This window comes from Balaenoptera musculus, chromosome 12, assembly GCF_009873245.2.
Source record: "Balaenoptera musculus isolate JJ_BM4_2016_0621 chromosome 12, mBalMus1.pri.v3, whole genome shotgun sequence".
Lineage (NCBI taxonomy): Eukaryota > Metazoa > Chordata > Mammalia > Artiodactyla > Balaenopteridae > Balaenoptera > Balaenoptera musculus.
This window is the reverse complement of record NC_045796.1, coordinates 53,555,802-53,577,782: the sequence shown is the minus strand read 5'-3', so window position 1 is coordinate 53,577,782 and position 21,981 is coordinate 53,555,802. Positions and strand designations below refer to the sequence as shown.

The following is a 21,981-nucleotide window of genomic DNA, read 5'->3' as shown; positions in this document are numbered from 1 at the left end:
TATATGTGTTAGCATACGGTATTTGTTTTTCTCTTTCTGACTTACTTCACTCTGTATGACAGACTCTAGGTCCATCCACCTCACTACAAATAACTCAATTTCGTTTCTTTTTATGGCTGAGTAATATTCCATTGTATATATGTGCCACATCTTCTTTATCCATTCGTCTGTCAGTGGACATTTAGGTTGGTTCCATGTCCTGGCTATTGTAAATAGTGCTGTAATGAACATTGTGGTACATGTCTCTTTTTGAATTATGGTTTTCTCAGGGTATATGCCCAGTAGTGGGATTGCTGGGTCATATGGTAGTTCTATTTTTAGTTTTTTAAGGAACCTCCATACTGTTTTCCATAGTGGTTGTATCAGTTTACATTCCCACCAGCAGTGCAGGAGGGTTCCCTTGTCACCACACCCTTTCCAGCATTTATTGTTTCTAGATTTTTGATAATGGCCATTCTGACCAGCGTGAGGTGATACCTCATTGTAGTTTTGATTTGCATTTCTCTAATAATTAGTGATGTTGAGCATCTTTTCATGTGCCTCTTGGCCATCTGTATGTCTTCCGTGGTGAAATGTCTATTTAGGTCTTCTGCCCATATTTTAACTGGATTGTTTGTTTTCTTGATATTGAGCTCCCTGAGCTGTTTGTATATTTTGGAGATTAATCCTTTGTCTGTTTCATTTGCAAATATTTTCTCCCATTCTGAGGGTTATCTTTTTGTCTTGTTTATGGTTTCCTTTGCTGTGCAAAAGCTTTTAAGTTTAATTAAGTCCCATTTGTTTATTTTTGTTTTTACTTCTGTTACTCTAGGAGATGGGTCAGAAAAGATCTTGATGTGGTTTATGTCAAAGTGTGTTTTTCCTATGTTTTCCTCTAAGAGTTTTATAGTGTCTGGTCTTACATTTAAGTCTTTAATCCATTTGGAGTTTATTTTTGTGTATGGTGTTAGTGAGTGTTCTAATTTCATTCTTTTACATGTAGCTGTCCAGTTTTCCCAACACCACTTATTGAAGAGGCTGTCTTTTCTCCATTGTATGTTCTTGCCTCCTTTGTCATAAATTAGGTGCCCATATGTGTGTGGGTTTATCTCTGGGCGTTCTATCCTGTATTGTTGATCTGTATTTCTGTTTTTGTGCCAGTACCATACTGTCTTGATTACTGTAGCTTTGTGGTATAGTTTGAAGTCAGGGAGACTGATTCCTCCAGCTCCGTTTTTCTTTCTCAAGATTGCTTTGGCTATTCGGGGTCTTTTGTGTTTCCATACGAATTGTAAAATTTTTTGTTCTAATTCTGTGAAGAATGCCATTGGTAGTTTGATAGGGATTGCATTGAATCTGTTGATTGCTTTGGGTAGTATAGTCATTTTCGCAATACTGATTCTTCCAATCCAAGAACATGGTATATTTCTCCATCTGTTTATGTCATCTTTGATTTTTTTCATCAGTGTTTTATAGTTTTCTGAGTACACGTCTTTCGCCTCCTTGGGCAGGTTTATTCCTAGGTATTTTATTCTTTTTCTTGCAGTGGTAAATGGGAGTGTTTCCTTAATTTCTCTTTCTGATTTTTTGTTGTTGGTATATAGGATGCCAGAGATTTCTGTGCATTAATTTTGTATCCTGCAACCTTACCAAATTCATTGATTAGTTCTAGTAGTTTTCTGGTGGCATCCTTAGGATTTTCTATGTATAGTATCATTTCATTGGCAAACAGTGACAGTTTTACTTCTTCTTTTCCAATTTGTGTTCCTTTTCTTTCTTTTTCTTCTCTGATTGCTTTGGCTAGGACTTCCAAAACTATGTTGAATAAGAGTGGCGATAGTGGACATTCTTGTCTTGTTCCTGATCTTAGTGGAAATGCCTTCAGTTTTTCACCATTGAGTATGATGCTCGCAACCACACTAAGTCTTGTGCAGAAAAGATTTCCATTCTGTTTTTGTTTTGTTTAGAACTAACCATGTTTATAGTTGTCTGCAAGAGTGCTGATGACTCCTTTTTGGAAGGGAGTGGGGATGTTACTAATTCTTTAGTAGCATCAAATAATTTATGTCCACGTCTACTCTAAGTCCCTGTGCTAGGTGTTGGGAATACAGATAGGTCAATTTTCTTGCTCTTAAGGGGCTTATATTCCACTGTGCAAGGAAAAGATGGGAAATATATGAAAGACTTATTTTTAAACAATTTGTTCGTTACATTTTCAAATAATATGCTCAACGTATTTTCCTTCAACCTCCAAACATGATTCCAGGTGAAGCACTTCTAAATTTAAAGCAACGACTTCAAGGTAATCTTTAAAAAGCAATAAACTATTTTGCCTGTATATCCAAACATTTTGGTATATTAACAATTTATCCTGTATTTCCTGACCTTTTGTTCCCCACCAGTGAGCAGATAGAAGAGATCTCTTAAATTATTTTTAACAGTACAAGGTAGCTTTTATTTAGTGGCAGCTGCTGATAGTAGGTGCTGCCATACCAAGAAGGTTGAGAATCAGAGAACAGCACTGCAGCCAGTACTGCCTGGGCCTCTACACACTGCTGGGCTGTGGTCTTGTTATACATACTCGCACACGGCCCCTAATGAGCCACATGTAATGTTTGCTAACAAGAACACTAAAACAAATCCCAGCACACAACCCATGGACCATTTCTAACATTGTCCTATTGTGGATTATGCTTATCTCAGTAGGGCATGGGTGACAGGAGGATTCCAGGTGCAGGTTTCTGCACAGCGAGGTGGGCAGAAAGGACAGGGTAAAAAACTAACTACAAAGGAGGTCCCGGGTTTGCATGGCTGCGCTATAGTCCGAGAACACCCAGCCTGAGAACTCTCAGGACCCTGACCCCACCAGGAGGAGAGCCTGGGGAGTAGCCTGGGGGGAGCAGGAAGAAGACTGATGGGCCCCCATGGCCTCTGTGCAAAACACTCCCCTTCCTAACAGATGATCATTAAGGTCGAGGGGGAAGGTGCTGGGTCTTTGGCCTCCCATTCTAGGTTTAGGACTCTAGGTGCAAAGGCTCCTACTTAAGGAGGTGCCTACTCTCTAGACAACTCCCAGGCCATCTCATTTTTGTTTTCCATCTACTATATTCATCCTTCCTCCATGAACACTGTAATGAAATAATCCCTGGCTGAAAAGAAACGTGTCCTGTTTTAAGAAGGGGTGTTCCTCAAAGATGTGACTGTGAACTTTACTCAGGAGGAATGGTGCACTCTGAACTCTGAACTCTCAGAGATCCTACACAGAGATCTGATGCTGGAGATGCAGGGCCCCGACCCCTCGGGGGAAGACTGCATTCCCCTGTAAATGAGAAAGTAGCCTTTGAAACAACTTGAGGCCCCCATTGACTAAGAACTACGAAATGGGCAGCTGAGCCAGCTGGATTGTGTTTCTGCTCTTTACTTCCCAGGGAAAAAGCTTTATTTTTAAATCAACTTTATTAAGATAATTTACATATAAAAATTGTCCCCATTTTAAGTGTACAGTTTGATGAGCTTTGAAAGATATGTACACATGTGTCACCATCACCACAATCAAGATATGGAACACTGCCCTTATCCCCCAAAGTTCCTTTGTGCCTGTTTCCAGTCACACCTCCTTGCCCACCCCGCCCTCAGGCAACCTCTGATTTACTTTCTACGATTACGGATTGGATTTGCATCGCCTAGAATGTCACATAAATGGAACCATGCAGTACCTTTTGCGTCTGGCTTCTTCCAGTTAGCATAAGGCTTGTGAGATTCATCCAGGTCATTACATGTTTTAGAAGTTTGGTCCTTTTTTTTTTTTTTAAAAACACTTTTATTATTTATTTATTTATTTATTTATTTATTGGCTGTGTTGGGTCTTCATTTCTGTGCGAGGGCTTTCTCTAGTTGTGGCAAGTGGGGGCCACTCTCTTCATCGCGGTGCATGGGTCTCTCACTATCGCGGCCTCTCTTGTTGTGGAGCACAGGCTCCAGTCGCGCAGGCTCAGTAGTTGTGGCTCACGGGCCTAGTTGCTCCGCGGCATGTGGGATCTTCCCAGACCAGGGCTCGAACCCGTGTGCCCTGCATTGGCAGGCAGATTCTCAACCACTGCGCCACCAGGGAAGCCCAGTTTGGTCCTTTTTATTGCTGAGTAGCATTCTGTTGTATGGGTGTACCACTGTTGGATCCATTCACCAGCTGATGGGACATTTAAGTTGTTTCCAGTTTTTTTTTTTATTTATTTTTTATTACTACTACTACTACCACTACTACACATGTCAACTTGATCTAAGTGATTCTTTTTTCTTTTTTTAATTTTTATTTATTTATTTATTTATGGCTGTGTTGGGTCTTCGTTTCTGTGCGAGGGCTTTTCTCTAGTTGCGGCAAGCGGGGGCCACTCTTCATCGCGGTGCGCGGGCCTCTCACTATCACGGCCTCTCTTGTTGCGGAGCACAGGCTCCAGACGCACAGGCTCAGTAATTGTGGCTCACGGGCCCAGTTGCTCCGCGGCATGTGGGATCTTCCCAGACCAGGGCTTGAACCCGTGTCCCCTGCATTGGCAGGCAGATTCTCAACCACTGCGCCACCAGGGAAGCCCCTGTTTCCAGTTTTTGATTATTATGAATGAAGCTGCTGTGAACATTCACATCTAAACAAAAGTCTGGAGTTCTAGTAAGTTCAACAGACAGAGCAGCTTGGCAGGTGACAAACTGGCTGCCCCTCTTGGGGGAGAAGGAGTCAAGTAGTTGATGAGGTCAAACTACAAAGAACAACCGGTTCTGTAAAAAGCAGCTATAGCCAAAAATGAAAACCAAAACAAAACAAAAACCTGTACTGAGCAGAGAAGACTGCTGATCAGATGCCTTTCAACCGCATGGGAAAAGTGGATTGCAACATCATTGGCAGGACAGGATAACATGTACACTAGTTTTCTATGGACATGGGCTAGAATTGAGACAATAAGACTCAAACCTATTCCTGGCTACTTCTTTAGGATATGTTTGAAGGCCTGTCCAGGCAGCAGAGACAAAGAGCTCCATTTCCAGAGTTAGAAAGACTACTGGCTGTGGGACCTTGAGCAGGGATAAGGAACCTTGGCAAATGAGCATAAAAACACTACCTATCTTCAGGGCTGTCTCTGATGAGAATCTATGTAAATCACTTAGTTAAGTCTAGTGCATAAGGAATTATTACGTTTAAAAACCATGTAATAACCTTTGACTCATAGTGAAAGAGTCCAAATATATTCCTTAGGAGACTGGAATATTTTAATGTATTTTTTCTTAAATTACACAGTGAATTCTTCCTATATTATTTACATAACCACTGCATAATTATTAATCAAAATCTGGTTAGATTTTAGAAGCGTATCAACTCAGTCACAAAAGCTCCCCGTGGCTGCAACATTCGATTGTCCCTCTCCTCATGCAGCAGCTGTCTAGTTCCAAAGCTCCCACCAGGGGCTTCTCAAGCACGAAGAATCACTTCTGGAGTTTGTCAGTAAATCTGATTCAGGAGCATTTCCTCAGGAGCCGATTCTGGGGGAAGTGTGGCCTGCAGTCTACTCCTCTGGGCTGACTCTGGCTCAGGGGTGCCCACTGCACTGCCATGTCCTCTGTGGGGAGTTGGGGGTGCTCGGGCTGGAAGCTGAGGACCTGGGTTTGGATCCTGACTTTATTGCCCCCACCCCTAACACACCTTAAGTCTCTCTGCTCTGAGCTTTGCTCTCCTTATTTCTGCTGTGGGGTAACAAGCACCTCACGTGGCTGCTGCAGAATGACATGATGTTACAGTGCCAGGACTGTCTGAGTAAATGCTTGTGGACCCTGCTACTTCCATGCTTTATCTTTTTTTTTTTTTATATAAAATTTTTATTTATTATTTATTTATTATGTTTATTTTTGGCTGTGTTGGGTCTTCGTTTCTGTGCGAGGGCTTTCTCCAGTTGCGGCGAGTGGGGGCCACTCTTCATCGCGGTGCGCGGGCCTGTCACTATCGCGGCCTCTCTTGTTGCGGAGCAGAGGCTCCAGACGCTCAGGCTCAGTAGTTGTGGCTCACGGGCCCAGCTGCTCCGCGGCATGTGGGATCTTCCCAGACCAGGGCTCGAACCCGTGTCCCCTGCATTGGCAGGCAGATTCTCAACCACTGTGCCACCAGGGAAGCCCCTCCATGCTTTATCTTACAGTCTTTCCTATTTCCCACCATCTCCCACGTCCACTGGCTGCATATAATTCAAATGAAATGGAGTCGCTTTAAAGAGTGATTCAGAAACTCCTCTGTAAACAGTCAATATTGTAAAAACTGCCCTGAGTCTTCACCTTCCGAGAAAGGTGGGGACCAAGCTAGCTCCTGGGTTTTAGGTGGAAGAGGTAATTCTTAAGTTATTGTAGCCACACGTGTGGTCTGGGTTGCCGTGGGCTCGTTACCGGGCATAGGCTTCCCTCCGCTAGGAGCTTGGCTGGGCTCGCCGCTCGCGCTCCCTCCCTCCCGCAGGCGGGCCTCCTGCTCTTCCTGCCCGCCCGGGCACCTCGCTTACCGGCTCCCGGCGCGCCGCGGCGCCCATTGGCCGATTTGCTTTAATTGATTTGTTCTGAGCGCCCTCCTGGTTTCCCGCGCGGGCGCCAGGTGCCAGCCGTTTTGCCCCAGGCTTTGTAACAGGCGCAGGTTTTTCCCCTTACCCGCACCCGGGCTGCTCGTCGCTGGCGGCCAGGGCCCCTCCCATGGGTGGGTCGGCCCCTGGGGTTCCCCCCCCACCCCGGTGCGCACCCGGAGCCCAGCGGGGTGGTGAGGGACCGACCCCCGGCCGAGGTGGGCGTGGGAGAGCCCCGCGCGCTTCCGTCAGCCCCGGCCAGATCGGGGTGGGGTCGGGGGGTGGGGATCTGCGAAGGCGGTCGCCCAGCACCTTCGCCCTCCCTCGCGCACATGCTCGCCGTATTGACACTCCCCGGAACTCCCCGTGGAGAAGACCGTCTCGGGTGAGCTAGGCAGGGGTCAGCTGTGTTCCATGAGTACCAGCGGGCGTTTGATGCCCACGTGCTTCTCCCATTGGACGGGCGGTGCCTGGCGCGCCGAGAACCTCGGGCTTGGCCAAAGGCACGCCCAGGGGCTCGAATTCTCGTTTTCTCAAGGTTTTTCGTTTGCAGTCATGTTGAACCCAAGTGGTTTCCTTCAGTTCTGGAGAAGACTGTTTTTCTCCGTACTCCTTTCCGCCTACAAAAAGAAAAGGCGGCATTTCAGAAAAAATTCCGCCTTTAGTATGTTTACTGCTGCCCTGTAGTCACGCATGGCTGTTTTGCAATTGCATCTTTACGGAGGAAGGAGGTAAAAAGCAAAACGTAGAAAAGACCTGGGAGTTGTTTATTTTGCTTGAGTGATTATTTGGACCTTCCGAATTTTCTTTCATAATTTTCTTTCTATAGTTAATGTTACTCTTCAGTAGCGCCAAGCATATATGGCGTTTGAGAAAAATTCAAAAGGTAAAATAAGAGTTTATTTTGTTGGAATGAATTCCCAAACAAATCTCGTTTTCAGTTAGAAACTCTGGCCTATTATCATTTTGGCTTGTAGTTCCATAATATACTTAACTACTAAAGGGAAAAAAACGGATTCTCAGGTTCTCTCTTTCCCATCCCCTTTTATTTTTCAGTCCAGCGCACAACCACCAGAAGAGAATAAAAGGAAACCAGTTTTGGGAAAACTCGGCACTCTGTTCACGGTAGGAAGGAGAAGGAACACCAGAAACGGGTTAGAAAGTCCCACCAGCTCAAATGCCAAATCAGTCTCTCCCAAAGAAGTAACCTCTTCCAAACTCCCCGAAACAGAGACTGAGAAGAGTCAACTTCGGGGCAGCCAACGAAAGCAGACAGACACGTGCGAGGAGGGCTCCCCCAAGGAGAAATGCCAGGAGCCGAAGGGCCAGCGCCCCGAGGGCTGCGTCCAGGCGGCCCACCCGGACGCCGAGAGGTCACCTGGCTCGGGCAGCCGTGCCAAGGAGGCGGCTGTGCAGCAGGGCCATGAAAGTGATTCACCCCAATTAGAACTAATGGAGGCAGAGGGAGAGACTTTCCCAGCTGCCACCACCGCTGCCAAGCAGCTTCATTCCTCACTAGAGAATTCCTCCGGGCAGGAGAACGCAGAGACGCTCGCCCGTACTCCGGGGGAGGACGCTTCGCCCGGCGCTGGCCGCGAGCAGGAGCCAGCTCGGGGAGCGAGGGGCGTGCCGGGCTCGCCCGCCGGGGCCGCCCGCGTGTGTGCCCAAGGAGGCTCTCCGGAGCACCAAGACGCGCCGAGCCAGCCCCCCGAGGACGCAACGGCTCTTGCAGGCCGCCGTCCCGCTGAGGGCGCAGAGAACCAGGCGGGTTCGGCGCCTGCAAACAGCAAAGCCGACCCCCCGGGGCGAGACTGTCGGCCCCGCGAGCGCGCCCACCCCGCCAAAGTGTTGACTCTGGACATCTGCTTGAGTAAGGCTGAGGTGGCGCGGGTGGACAAGCCGGTCGTGATCAGTCCCGGGGCTGAAGATTCCGGCGATTGCGAAGATATGGAGAAGAGGTCGAGCGGCCGAAAGTTGGGGAGGCGGCGGAGGTCGCAGAAATCCACCGACTCCCCCGGTGCTGACCCGCCGCTGCCCGACTGCGCGCCCCGGAACGACGCGGTCTTCGACAACGAGGTGGCGCCAAACGCGGCCGCCGGGAACGGCTCTGCTGAAAAGAAAGTGAAATCTCCGCGGGCGGCCCCCGACGGGGGCGTTGCCTCTGTTTCCGGCCTAGAGTCCAAGCCCAGCCCCGACCCCAAAGGGCAGCCGCTAGCGGAGTCGGAGCGGAGCAAACAGCCGGCGCCCGCCTCGTCCCCCACCAAGAGGAGGGGCCGAAGCCGCGTTCCAGAGGCCGTGCCCACCTCACCCGCCGGCGGCGCGCGGGCTCCGGCCAAGGACTCCACTCCCAGGAGGGCGTCCGGCCCCGGCCCCGGCCCGGCCGCCAAGGAGAGAGGGGAGGAGGCGGCCCGGGTCATCTGCCGCAAGCTTATCGTGAAGAGCAGCTCGCTGCTGCCCGAGATCAAGCCCGAGCCCAAGAGCGGGCCGCTCCCCAACCTCTTCGACGGCCGGGGAGAGGGAAGTCGAAGCAAAGAGCTGGGCAGATCGGTCGGAGGTTCTGACGCCGACGGCTTGAAGCCCAGGAACCATTTCGGTGTGGGCAGATGGACAGTGACCACTAAAGTGACCATGTAAGTAACTGCGGGGTTGGGCCGGCGAGCCGCGGTGGCCGCACACGGGCTGGGCGGCCTCTCTGAGCGGCGCAGGTTCTTTGCATTTGTGGAAGAACTGTATGTGCGTTGGGTTTTCTCCTCGGTGGTGAAATTAAGATAGTGAAGGGCTAGTTAGCACAGTTAAGGTTTAAGAAGATGACCCATTCGGGGCCTTAGTTGGATGTTAATTCCTGTTAATATAAGCCTTTTAAGTTCAATGAATGTGAAAGTGAGATAACCCTGGAGGTTCAGTATTAACATAAATAATAGAAGACTAAAAAATAATAATAATAGTAGAAGACTGCATGGCTTGACGAGCTAATTCTATTCTTTATTCAGAATATGCACCAGCATTCCTGGGTGGGGCGTTCTTAAAACACAAATGAATTTGAAAACAGGGAGCAAATACTAGTATGTACTGTATACCCAGTAGCTTTGATGTGTCTGAGTTTAAGAGAATTCACAGAACCTTTTATGGAACTTGGTGCATTATTGGCCTAAAGCTTTACCAAAAAATCTCTAATACGAGTATCTTGGTTCCCCTTTATAATGTTAGGTAGTTTTGTGATATTTTTGCCACCAGGTCGAAAAGTAATTTTCAGTTATTGAAATGAAGAGAGATCAGTGTTTTTACTGGGAGACTATTTGATAAATGAAAGGACACGTTAGAAGGATCAAGCTCAACAGCAGATTGTGACCACTTGCTGTTAAGTTTATTGATTTCTCAAATATTTATTGAGTACCTTCTGTGCATGGTAGCGTGCTAGGAACTATGGGAAAAAAGCCACAACTGTGTTTCAGTATATATTGCCTTTAAAAAGTTTATGGCACATTCTGGCACCCAAGATGCTGACAAATCAAATAACTATAAGAGGTGATAAATCTGATTAAACTGCCAAGTGGATGTTACCATCCCCAAGGCTGGGGGTGTGCACAGAAGGAAGAAATCACTGTTGGTGTTTTGGAGGAAATGGGATTGTGCCTTGATGGTGAGTGTGATCTGTATAGGTAGACAGGACAGAGAGGGCACCCTAGGAAACTCTTAAGACCCTCCCCCTTCCCACACTCATCCTCCTCCGTCTCTCAGCACATGTGGAAAGTGAGTATCTAAACTTTTTCCTACATTCACACATTTATTAAAAGAGCTGAGATTTTCACAGTGTTATCATTCTTTTTATATATATATAAATTTATTTATTTTATTTCTGGCTGCATTGGGTCTTCGTTGCTGTGCGTGGGCTCTCTCCAGTTGTGGAGAGCGGGGGCCTCCCACTGCAGTGGCCTCCCCCGTTGCAGAGCACGGCTCCAGGCACGCGGGCTTCAGTAGCTGTGGCACGTGGGCTCAGCAGTTGTGGCGCATGGGCCCAGTTGCTCCGCGGCATGTGGGATCCTCCCGGACCAGGGCTCGAACCCCTGTCCCCTGCATTGGCAGGTGGATTCTCAACCACTGCGCCACCAAGGAAGTCCACAGCATTATTATTCTTAAACTGAATGGATTCATTCTATTTGAGTTCTTTGATAAGTAAGCTTAAGAGTAGGCAATCCGCTTGGTAAACACTGGGGAGGAAATCCTGCTTAATGAATAACTTGAGCTACCTCACCAGCTGCCAACCTGGAGAACTTTGATAGAGTCAGCAATTTATTCTGCAACAGCAGCATCAGAGAAATAACCTGAGTGAATGATGCCCATTATTCGTAGAAGGCCAGTGTGACTGAACATTCAGACCTCCTAAGTGTGAGCCTTAGAGAAACTATGCTGTGTACCTGATTAAGGGTGCTTCCCCTGTCTTCCAGTCAGAATACACCAGTGGAAAACCCGGAAATGTTACACTGTTAAGGGATAGGGTAAACAAACCAAGCAATCTTGCAATGAAACTCTTCTTCATGTGCTGTTTCCTGTGACAGACCTAAAGCAAATGTCTTTTTCTAAGGAGTGATTATTTCCTACATAAAATTTTCCTTTGCCAGAGGCTCAGTTTAATTCTGTTTTGTGCACGGCCTTGCACTTGGTGAATCGGCAAACTATTGGAATGGAGAATTAATAATTCTTTCTCATCCTTTTACCCATTTATGTTTGACTGATGGATTTTTTTCAGACCCTTTAGTTTTTCCTCTGATTGTATTTCAACTGGAGATGTTACACGGATTATTTCTAAAAACAACTTGAATCTAAAATTTTATAGTTAAAACCATTTTATATTCCCCGAAAAATAATCACTGTGAAGCAGCATGTTTCTTGATGCTGTTAGAGAAATTATGTCTTCAGTTCTACCAAGTATTGAATGTTGAGATTCTTAAAATGGTATGTTTAGAATAAGGAGAATTTTCTTCTCATATTATAGCCATGGCTTCTTAGACTCCAGGATATTTTCCCTTCTCACATCTTAATGAAGGCATTACAACGTGAATTATAGGAGTCTTCCTTTTAATCAGTTTGAACCAGGTTAATTGTAGTGACTCTCTGTAGCAGAAGTTAATAGCACAGAAAGTTTGGTTGTAAAATGTATTTTGATCTTGGTGTAAATCTTTAATGTGCAGATGTGTGTGTCCTGTCCTTAACGTAGCTTATTGGCTAACCTGGAGCATTTTCCATTTACATCATAAGATCTACTTTGATATTTGACTGTTCCTTGAGCTGATTAGTGAGAATTTTTTAAATGTATATTCCCTGCTATGTGAACATCCCTCATTAACTGATAGCATTTGTAAGTTCTCTTATTTCTAATCCTCTCACTGGTTTTAGAATTTAATCTTTAAGGAAGTGCTCGTAAGTTAATTTTGCTTTTAAATTTCAGATAAGGGCCCACCATGAGGGAGCTTAGATATCTTAAGGAGATATTGGGGAAAGCAATGCCGAGGAGAAATTCATGAGAATATATCAAATTTTGTATTTAAATAAAAAATTTAAAAATGAACATCTAATTCTTAATGCTGTATTTGGGAAGGACATCTCAAGTCTTCTCAGTCTAATCATTTTCTCCAGAAGGATAAAGTGTCTTCGTCCAAGGTCCTACTGCCTGTTCCTTCAAAAGGCTCCTCAGGCCCAGCCTTCTTGAAGGCCAGTGAGTCCATGCACGAGGCAGTGTGAGATGTTAATGCTTCCCTACTTTGTGTTCTCATTATCGAGGTGGCCTCTAAAGTATGATTATCTTATAGCTCTCTTGATAATTTATTGACTCCTTGGATCATAAAGCTGGAAAGAACCAGAGGCAGTCATTGAGGCGAATCTAGTCTGATCCTATCTGGGGAAGCAGGATAGTAGAGCTGTTGGGAGCATGGCATCTGAAACCAGAACACCTGGCTTCTGTCACTTACTAGCTGTGTGACTTCAGGCAAAGTACTTACCTTCTCTAGACCCCAACTTCCTCATCTTAAAAGAGAATGTGTAAAATTGTACATGAGGCAAGCCATAGAAAGTGCTTGACGATCAGTGAACGTTAGTGGGTGTTATCTCTTACATTTTATAATCCACTAGACTAATGATTTAGACATTTTTGTTTTTAGCTTTGGAGTCTGTTCTTCTTGGAAAGCTTATATAAAAGTGATATATAAAACAGATAAGTAGGAGTGATTCTGGTTGAAAGGAGGGTGGTTGGCCAACAGTTCCATCCCCCAGTTTCTACTGTCCCCTGTTGCAGCCCTTGAAGAGAACCACAGGATATCTTCAATGATAACATGTACGTGTGTGAACCAGTACACACACATGTTCTAAACTATCTAGTTTTTTGTTTATTTTTACAGGTAGAGAAAGTAGAGTTCAGAGAGTTAAGGTAGCTTGACCAAGTTCACACAGATAATTGGTATAAGAGCCAGGACCAGAGCCAGAGGACATTTTTTTCCGCAGAAAACAGTGTGTACATTCAAAGACTTAAAATTTCCATTGGAGGTAATTACACCCAAGAAACGTGAGAAAGAAGGGAGACTCTCTTTGCCCCCAGAATGGTGGCAAAACCAACAACTGAGTAATTGATAAGTAAATTATGGTACATCTATATGATGTATTTTTATGCAGACATTATGGACTTTTCACATTTTTTAGTAACTTGAAAAATGTTAAAAATGTTAAATATAAGGTTAAATCTTTTTTTTTTTTAAGGCAAGATACCAAACTCTATGAACAGACTAATCTCAATTCTATTGAAAATATTTCCCTATGCATACAAAAAAGACGGGAAGTATACTAGAATGTTGACAGGGATAGTGTTTGAGTGGTAGGATTATGAGTGGTTTTTTGTCTTTATATTTTCTAAATGTTCTATAGTGAACACACTTGTGTAGTCAGAGAAGAATTTTATGGGGGAAGGATGAAGGGAATAAACTATCCAAAGAGGTAAATAATAGATAAATAGTTTTTATAATCTCACTTTTGAGATAATGTAAAAAAAAGTTATGATAAAAAATACACAATTGGACTTCCCTGGTGGTGCAGTGGTTAGGAATCTGCCTACCAATGCAGGAGACACGGGTTCGAGCCCTGGTCTGGGAAGATCCCACATGCTGCGGAGCAGCTAAGCCCATGTGCCACAACTACTGAGCCCGTGTGCCACAACTACTGAAGCCCACGTGCCTAGAGCCTGTGCTCTGCAACAAGAGAAGCCACCTCAATGAGAAGCCCACACACTGCAACGAAGAGTAGCCCCCACTCGCCGCAACTAGAGAAAGCCCGTGCGCAGCAACAAAGACCCAATGCAGCCAAAAATAAAAATAAATTAATTTAAAAAAAAAAATACACAATTGATTTTTGGGGAAATCATTTACATATTTAAAGTATGGGAGTGCATGAAGTATTTAAATTTGTTCTAATGTTCTTCAGTCCCAACTCTAGTGCCAAGCATTGTACTTATCTATTAGGTACATGATAAACTTATTAGAAAACTTGTTACCCTCTCACCTCTATCCTTTCTTAGCTATATAATTTTTCATCCCTCATACAGAAGCGAAACATCCATTAAAGGTAATTGATAGTATATTTAGAATTGTTTAAAAATAGTTTCATGAAAAAATGTTACCTATCAGAAAGATATTGGCTTTTCACAGTTTTGTAATAAATTGGTATGTTCACTTTAAAACCAAGGTTAATAACTTTATCTTGCTGCTTTATTCTTGCAGCCCTGCCAAGCCCAAACATGTGGAACTAAATCTTAAAACCCCTAAGAATCTTGGCAGTTTGGGAAACAGGCATAATCCATTTAGCCAGCCAGTTCACAAAGGAAACACTGCCACCAAAATCTCCTTATTTGAAAACAAGCGGCCAAACAACAGCCCAAGACACACTGACATTCGAGGTGCGAGGAACACTCCTGCCTCTAATAAAACATTTGTCGAGAGGGCACAGCTGAATTTAGTCAAAAAAGCCAAGGGAATGGAGCAGCCTGAAAAGAAGGTAATGCCAGATAGTCACCAGAATGGTGTGCTGGGGAAGGAAACCTCTGCAGAAGCCAAAGTTACTGTTCCTGAAGAGGAGACTCCTGGTTCTCAGCTTAACCAAGGTGATAAGGTAGATGGGCAAACAGATGCTGGCTGCCCTTCTGAACCAGTGGTTACTGCTCTGATTCCTGTTAAGGACCACGAGCTCTTAGGAGAGGACGACTCAAAGGCTGCTGACAGCAAAAGACTTGAACGTGAAAATATGACTGATACAGCACAAGACAGCCCTGCCATTCTTGAGGCCAAAGATTCGCCTCCAACAGCCATACCAAAGCCACAGGATGGATTTTCTGACTCACAGCACCCAGCTGGGTCATCTAATAGGCCTTCTCTTTCACTGGCTGCCCCCATTCCTGTGGATGATCCCAAAGACACACGTGCTCAAGCTCCTGTAAGCAGTTTTCCGTGCACTGATCTAAAAGTGTCAGAAAACCATAATGGATGTACTCTGCCTGTGTCTCATCAGAATAATGAGATGTCCCCCTCTAGACTTGCAGGAGGAGGAGGGGGAGAAAGAAGCCCTCCTTTGTCCCCAGAGCACAGCCTGGCAGCTATGGGAAATGAGTGTTCATCCAAGGTCCTTGTCCAGGTCAGGTCCTTCGTGCTCCCTGTGGAGAACACCAAGGATGTCCGCTCTCGGATCATCTCAGATAGCTCTGAAGTTAGAGAAGCACAGTTGCCAAGCTGTCACAATAATGAACTTGAAGTGGTTTCTGTTGCAAGTGGTACTCCCCAGAAAGAGGAAGTACAGGGCAATAAGAGCACATCACCCAAACACATTCATTGCACAGAGGAACATGTAGCAAAATCTGGCCCACAAGTCATGCCGCCCGAATCAGAAAAAACTCTGCCTATTCAGGGCAACGGAAAACCCCTGAAGACTGAATCCAGCACCACCAGCTACCCTGGCAACAGAAATCATTTAGAAACCCCTCAAAGACCCGATCAAAATGTTGTAAATGGCCAGGACAGTCCTGCCAGCCTTTTGAACATTTCTGCTGGTAGTGATGATAGTGTTTTCGATTCTTCTTCTGATATGGAAAAATTCACTGAGATTATAAAAAAGATGGACAGCGCAGTTTGTGTGCCCCAGAAGAAAAAGAAGGCCAGGATGCCAAACTCCCCTGCCCCTCACTTCGCCATGCCTCCTATTCATGAGGACAATTTAGAAAAGGTGTTTGATCCCAACGTGTTTACCTTTGGTTTGGGTAAGAAAAAGGAAGGCCAGCCAGAAATGTCACCGGCTTTACATTTGATGCAGAATCTTGACACCAAATCCAAACTGAGACCCAAACGTTCATCCACCGAACAGTGTGTCCTTTTCAAGTCCTTGCAAACTCACACTAATGGGAAAGGCGAGCCTCTGGCAGCTCCAGAAGTAAATGACAAGGAGAACAGGGATGTCACAAACGGTGGAGTCAAGAGATCGAGGCTAGAAAAAAGTGCACTTTTCTCAAGCATGTTATCTTCTTTACCACAAGACAAAATCTTTTCTCCCTCTGTAACATCAGTCAATACCATGACCACATCTTTCGACACCGCTCACAACAGTTCTCTTTCTCGGCCTTCCGTGCTACAGCCCGTGGCTGAGGGTGCCCCACCCTGTGGTTCAGAGAAAGAACAGCCAAGTCTGCCACCCAGCAACATAATGGTCTTCAATTTCAACTCGTCAGATACGTCTCATTCGGGATTGGAAAGTCTGAGCTCCGTGGAAAAGTACCTGCAAAAAGAGGAAACCAGAAAAGATCTGGATTCACGAAGCAACCTACCCGTGCCAAAAACTACATTTTCTGAATTTTCAAAACTGAAGAACAATGGTGATATGGAAAAGGCTAATCATATTGAAAGTGTTCTTAAATCGAACTTGCCGAGCTATGGAAGCAGTGACACAGACTTCCCCGGTCTTTTCAAATCCACCCGGTTTGACCCAAGCATTTCTTTTTCTGGAATGTCATTATCAGATACAACAGTAAGTAGTAACATAGTATTATTTATGTGGGGTATTTTTAAGTCAGAGGAGAAGGGGAAGATGGGCAATTCCTGTTATTTGTTTAAAAATGGTTATGCTCGTGTCTGATAGTTTTTTATTCATTCATCACATATTTGAAAACCTACTATGTACAAGGGATTTTAGAGTCCAAGAGAAAAGGTACTTAGATTCTGTTCTCAAGGCATTTGTAGTCTAGCAAGGAAAGTAAGCTACAAATATTTTAGGGCACTTGTGGATTTATGTGTTGTACTGTGAAAGGTGTAGATAAGGTACCTTGAGAGCTCAGAGACAGACAAGGTGTTTTTTCTTCTCTAGTTCTGTGTAAACATGCTCAATACTATACCTAGAATTTTGAACATTTATGAAGCAGCTTCCTTTATCTGGAAAAGCCTTCACCGAGGAATCTTGTTTCTAACCCTTTCTCTTGTACTTTGAGATTCACTCTTTCTTCCCCTTAGTAGCAATAAATGTTTATCCCACATGGTTGATAAAGTATTTTCTCTTTATCTGGAATTAGTTTTCATTTGGGAAATATTATTTTCCTGCAAAACTGTTGTGGAGTAAAGAATTTGGTCTCCATTGGCACGTTCCTGTAACAGAGTAGAAAGGATGGCAAAATACCATTTTGAGAAACAGTTAAGATTTCTCCATCTTCTTTTATCTGACTGCTAGAAGTTGTTTTCTTTACTCAGTTTTTGATGTGAATTTGTGGCTTTCCGTTACCAAGCTTGATACTCAAGTTGAAAGAGGGAGGCAGATAAGGTTTAGAGCTCAGCTCTGCTAAGCCCAGAAACAGGAGTGGGCCTCTGTATTCCTGTTGCCCACCCCGTGAACCAGGCTACCTGGCAAGTGTAGATCAACATCCAGCACAGTTCATCCAGGCAGAAAATATCTTGCCCCCTTCCTCATTTGTACAGGGCACTGCCCCCTGTTTGAATTTGTTGTATTAGCTTTTGCTACAAGCCTATCATGGAATACAATTCTGGAAGCTCTTTCAAAATGTATAGTTGGATTTCCAGCAGAGGCTCAGATCCCTCTTCTCAAAAGTTTTCAGATTTTTTACTCTTAGGATGCCATACACACACACACAGATGTAGATATAAAGTAAAAATTATTGAGGACCCCAAAGAGTTTTGTTGATATGGGTTATGCCTATTGGCATCTATTATATTAGAAATTAATACTGAGAAAAATGAGAACACACAAATGTATATTCCTGTAGCCATCAGAGCAATGATGTAATCACATGTCATGGACCCTCTGGAAAATTCCACACTACACCTGTGAGAGAAAGAAAGTGAAAAAGACAGATAACCTCTTCTTATTATGAAAATGGTTTTGACCTAATGGACTCCCTGCAGGATTATTGGGGACCCTCCAAGGACCCCTGGATTTCACTTTGAGAACCACTGCTGTAAACAGATAAAACTGAATCAGCCTATAGCACTTAGAAATCCTAAGATTTTTGAGTATTTCTCTGAAGCACAAAATTGCCACTGGTCTACTTCCCATTCATTACAGCATTATTCTCTCTTTTTAATCACTCTTAGATCACCTCTCTTATTTGACAACGAGTCTGACAACAGAATATACAGTTTCCCTATGGAGTTCCTTGAAAAACCCAATCAAATGGAGTAAAAAGGAGAAACAAAGTACTTTATACTTTCTCTAGGCCTTTTTATGATTAAAAAAAAAATTTTTTTTTTTTTTGTTTTTCTTTACGCCTTGGGCTTTGTTGACTATATAACTATTCTCCCTTTAATGTCTTACCTGAATTTTATTTAAATATCAGGCTTTTTCTTTAGCTTGTCTTCTTGAAATGTGCATATATAAATAAGCATATGGCATTTTAATCTGTAATAATGCTCTACTGAGGCCCTTCCTATGGTCTTCCAGGCATATTCCACCCTGGTGTGATGCAAGAGCGATCAGATCAAAGGCAATCCTTAGAATAGGCATCCTGTTCAGCAGTGAAAGTAGTCCATGTTTTATAATATTTTTACGTGTGTAATTACTATTTTTATTATCTTAGGCATTTCTGGTTTTACTGGTCTTGTCAGATGGTCTTGAAAATGATTAGTTTTGGAGCCATATAAAAATATATTTTGTTCATCAAAAAGGAGGGATTAAAGTAACCATGTGCAATGTACATTGTGAAATATACCATAAACACTTTATTTAGACTAGTTATGTGATGAAAAAACGGTAATTATAGATTCAGATAAGATGTGTATATGAACACATAAAATGGATTCAGCTCATTCTAGATAAGTGATTAATCCATTAGAATTTCTCTATTTATTTGAAATTATACTGAGATTGTTTGAATTACGATCTCTTAGCTGAGTTTTTGTTCTGTGAACTGATGTAAAACATAGGTCTGACTCTTGTACCCTGAACTTGCCAGATTGGTGGAAGTATCCTAGGCATTTAAATGAGCAGAAATTGAAATGTCAAATACAGTTAGAGGGGGAAAAAAAGCCCTTATTTTAATAGAGTCAAAGAGAGTTTGTTTTTTTTTGTTCATTTTTATTTATTTTTATTTTTGGCTACCTTGGGTCTTTGTTGCTGTGCGCAGGCTATTCTTCGTTGCGGTTCCTGGGCTTCTCATTGCGGTGGCTTCTCTTGTTGCAGAGCATGGGCTCTAGGTGCGCAGGCTTCAGTAGTTGTGGCACTCGGGCTCAGTAGTTGTGGCTCGCAGGCTCTAGAGCGCAGGCTCAGTAGTTGTGGCGCATGGGCTTAGTTGCTCCGCGGCATGTGGGATCTTCCTGGACCAGGGCTCGAACCCGTGTCCCCTGCACTGGCAGGCAGATTCTTAACCACTGCGCCACCAGCGAAGTCCCGTCAAAGAGAGTTTTAAGGCAACTTTGGCATAGATCAAGGTAGACATGTTTCCAAATTGACAAATATGAGGCAAATACGATCTTAAAGGATCACGGGAGGAGAAAAGAGGACTTTACATAAAGTTTAATTATTTGTTGTGTTTTTGTTCATCTGATTACAGACACTTAAAGGAAGTGTCCAGAATAAAATCAATCCCCGACCTGGAAAGGTAAGATTATTTTCTATTCCTAGTCTAGATTTCATTTTGATCTGTTAAAGTGCAGTAAAACGTGCTACCACTCTCACTTTCTTTAGGTGGTGATATACGGTGAACCCGACGTCTCAGAGGAGTGCATTGAAGTGTTCAGTGACATTGAGGATTGCAGCTCTTGGAGCCTCTCTCCTGTAATACTGGTAAAAGCTGTTAGAGGATGGTAAGAGTGACACTTTGTGTTTCTGACTTGGAGGGTGTGTGTTTCACATTTTTAATTACCCTTTTGGTCATTAGTACTTATTTTAAATTATGCCCTTAGCAATGTAAAGGGCAGACAATACTAGTCATAGTGAATACTAAAAGAAATTCATGTCTAAGAAATATAGTTTATAATGTTATTTCTGATTATAGGAATGATGCATGTTGTTGTTAGAAAAATCAGAAAAGTGCAGCAGTATAAGTTTCTTTTTCCCACATAATGTTGGTTTGGACTAATGAGCACCAGAGTCCATAATATACTTTTGGTTTTTGAATTTTCAATGAGGTTGATAAGAATTGCACTACTCATGTTGATAGGTCATAGTCATGTTGATAGAATTTTTAAAATTCTATAAGAAAAAACATCTTTGCTAACTTTTTAAATGACAGTTCAGTGAAGGACTAATCTAAATTTTATTTTCTAACTTTTTGACAGCAGATAGTTTTTATTAAGTAAAGAAACCAGTGAAAACAATTATATTACCAGCTTAATTGCTTTGAGGAAATACACAGGAAATTGAATAAAGAAAAGAGGTTTTAAAAAAAAATCACTTACCTGGCATAAATACTTATCTTTAGTACCTATTTATAAACTTGTTTAAAAGAAAGAGTGTAGGACTCTAGACATTTATGGTTTAAAAAATTATTAAGCTTTTCTTTAGGTCTCCATTTGATTAAATATGCAGCATCTTTCTTCTTAGGTTTTAGATATTTTAATATATTTTTCTGTATAGTCAACATATTCATTAGAAAAATACAATTAGCTTTTGTTCTTAAATTTGAAAACTGAAAGTTACAATTTTGTTTTTAATGAATAGTGATTCTTCAACTTTTGTTGACTTCTCTCTTAAGACCAGCACTGTCATATACTGTCAAGAGGTTTTTCTTTAGTGTTTGGATGTTGTTGGGAAGAATACTTTAAAAATGCTTTCTGGGTCACTAAAGTTAAAGTATTACATAGTATATCTGAAAGTTGCTAAGAGAGTAGATCTTAAAAGTTCTCATCAATAGAAAAAAAATTGTAACTGTGAGGTGGTAGATGTTAACTAAACTTATTATGGTGATCATTTTGTAATAGACACATATCAAATCATCATGTTGTACAACTAAAACTAATACAATGTTATATGTCAATTAGATCTCAATAAAACTGGAAAAAATGCTTTCCATTAACATGCATGTAGTAGTCCTTTGTATCGATATATCCATTGATATGGTTCTAATATATAAGTTAAAATCCCTCAAGAGAAGTGTTTTTTACATACATAAAAAGAAAAAAATTACAATAAACGTCCATTTATCTGACACATTACTAAGTCTCCACCAACTGGCAATTCTGTAAAACTTTAGTAGCTCTATAATGTTCATATTGATAGTCAAAAGTTCTCTAAAATCCTGATAAAATTCTTCAGTTATCAGAGGTTAATTATGCCCACTGAAGTTTTAGTTTTAGGGAGAGTTTTTGCTGTTTTAATTGCTAGAGAATTGGCCACTAATATATGGTATATATATAGTGGCTATTGGCCAGAATATTTGCATATTCAAAATCTCTCTAACCAAGACTGGCTAATAGTTTTGCTATGTTTTATTCTTAGCTGGATTTTGTATGAGAAACCAAATTTTGAAGGACACTCCATCCCCTTAGAAGAGGGAGAATTGGAACTGTCTGGTCTCTGGGATGTAGAAGATGTTTTGGAAAGAAGCGATGACGAGGCAGAGTCGGCTAAGCCTGTGGTGATTGGTTCAATCAGACTTGTGGTCCAGGTAGGTAAAATTAGTAAGCTTTTAATAAAGGCAAACTGGATTTCATCCGTTCTTTCAGCAAATATTTATTGAATGCTGAGTATGATTCTTTTGAGAGAGAGTTTATTTTTATGATAAAAGTGGGACAAATATTTGGTGTTTTATGGATGTATTTTCTGTATTTTAAACATTTGTACATGTTAAATGAATTAGAACTAAGAAACATTCTAATTGGTTAGTCATCTTTTTCACAATAAATCCTGAAGGTAAATTTTTCATTCTGGCCCCCCATTCCCATCTGCAAATGTATTTTAC

At 42.8% G+C, this 21,981-nt stretch overlaps 1 protein-coding gene across 3 annotated transcripts in view; it reads left to right on the top strand.

Annotated features, from left to right (window-relative positions):
* CRYBG1 (crystallin beta-gamma domain containing 1) overlaps positions 1-21,981 on the top strand; it is a 207,587-nt gene that overhangs the window by 141,130 nt on the left and 44,476 nt on the right. For 2 of the 3 annotated variants that reach the window (XM_036871435.1, XM_036871436.1), the window contains 5 exons: positions 7,617-9,190; positions 14,321-16,607; positions 19,633-19,680; positions 19,767-19,885; positions 21,519-21,687. In XM_036871435.1, coding sequence (XP_036727330.1) covers positions 7,617-9,190; positions 14,321-16,607; positions 19,633-19,680; positions 19,767-19,885; positions 21,519-21,687 — 4,197 coding nt within the window. Of the gene's footprint in view, positions 1-6,771; positions 6,946-7,616; positions 9,191-14,320; positions 16,608-19,632; positions 19,681-19,766; positions 19,886-21,518; positions 21,688-21,981 lie in introns of those variants that run through there. The other variant, XM_036871437.1, reaches the window with a different exon arrangement.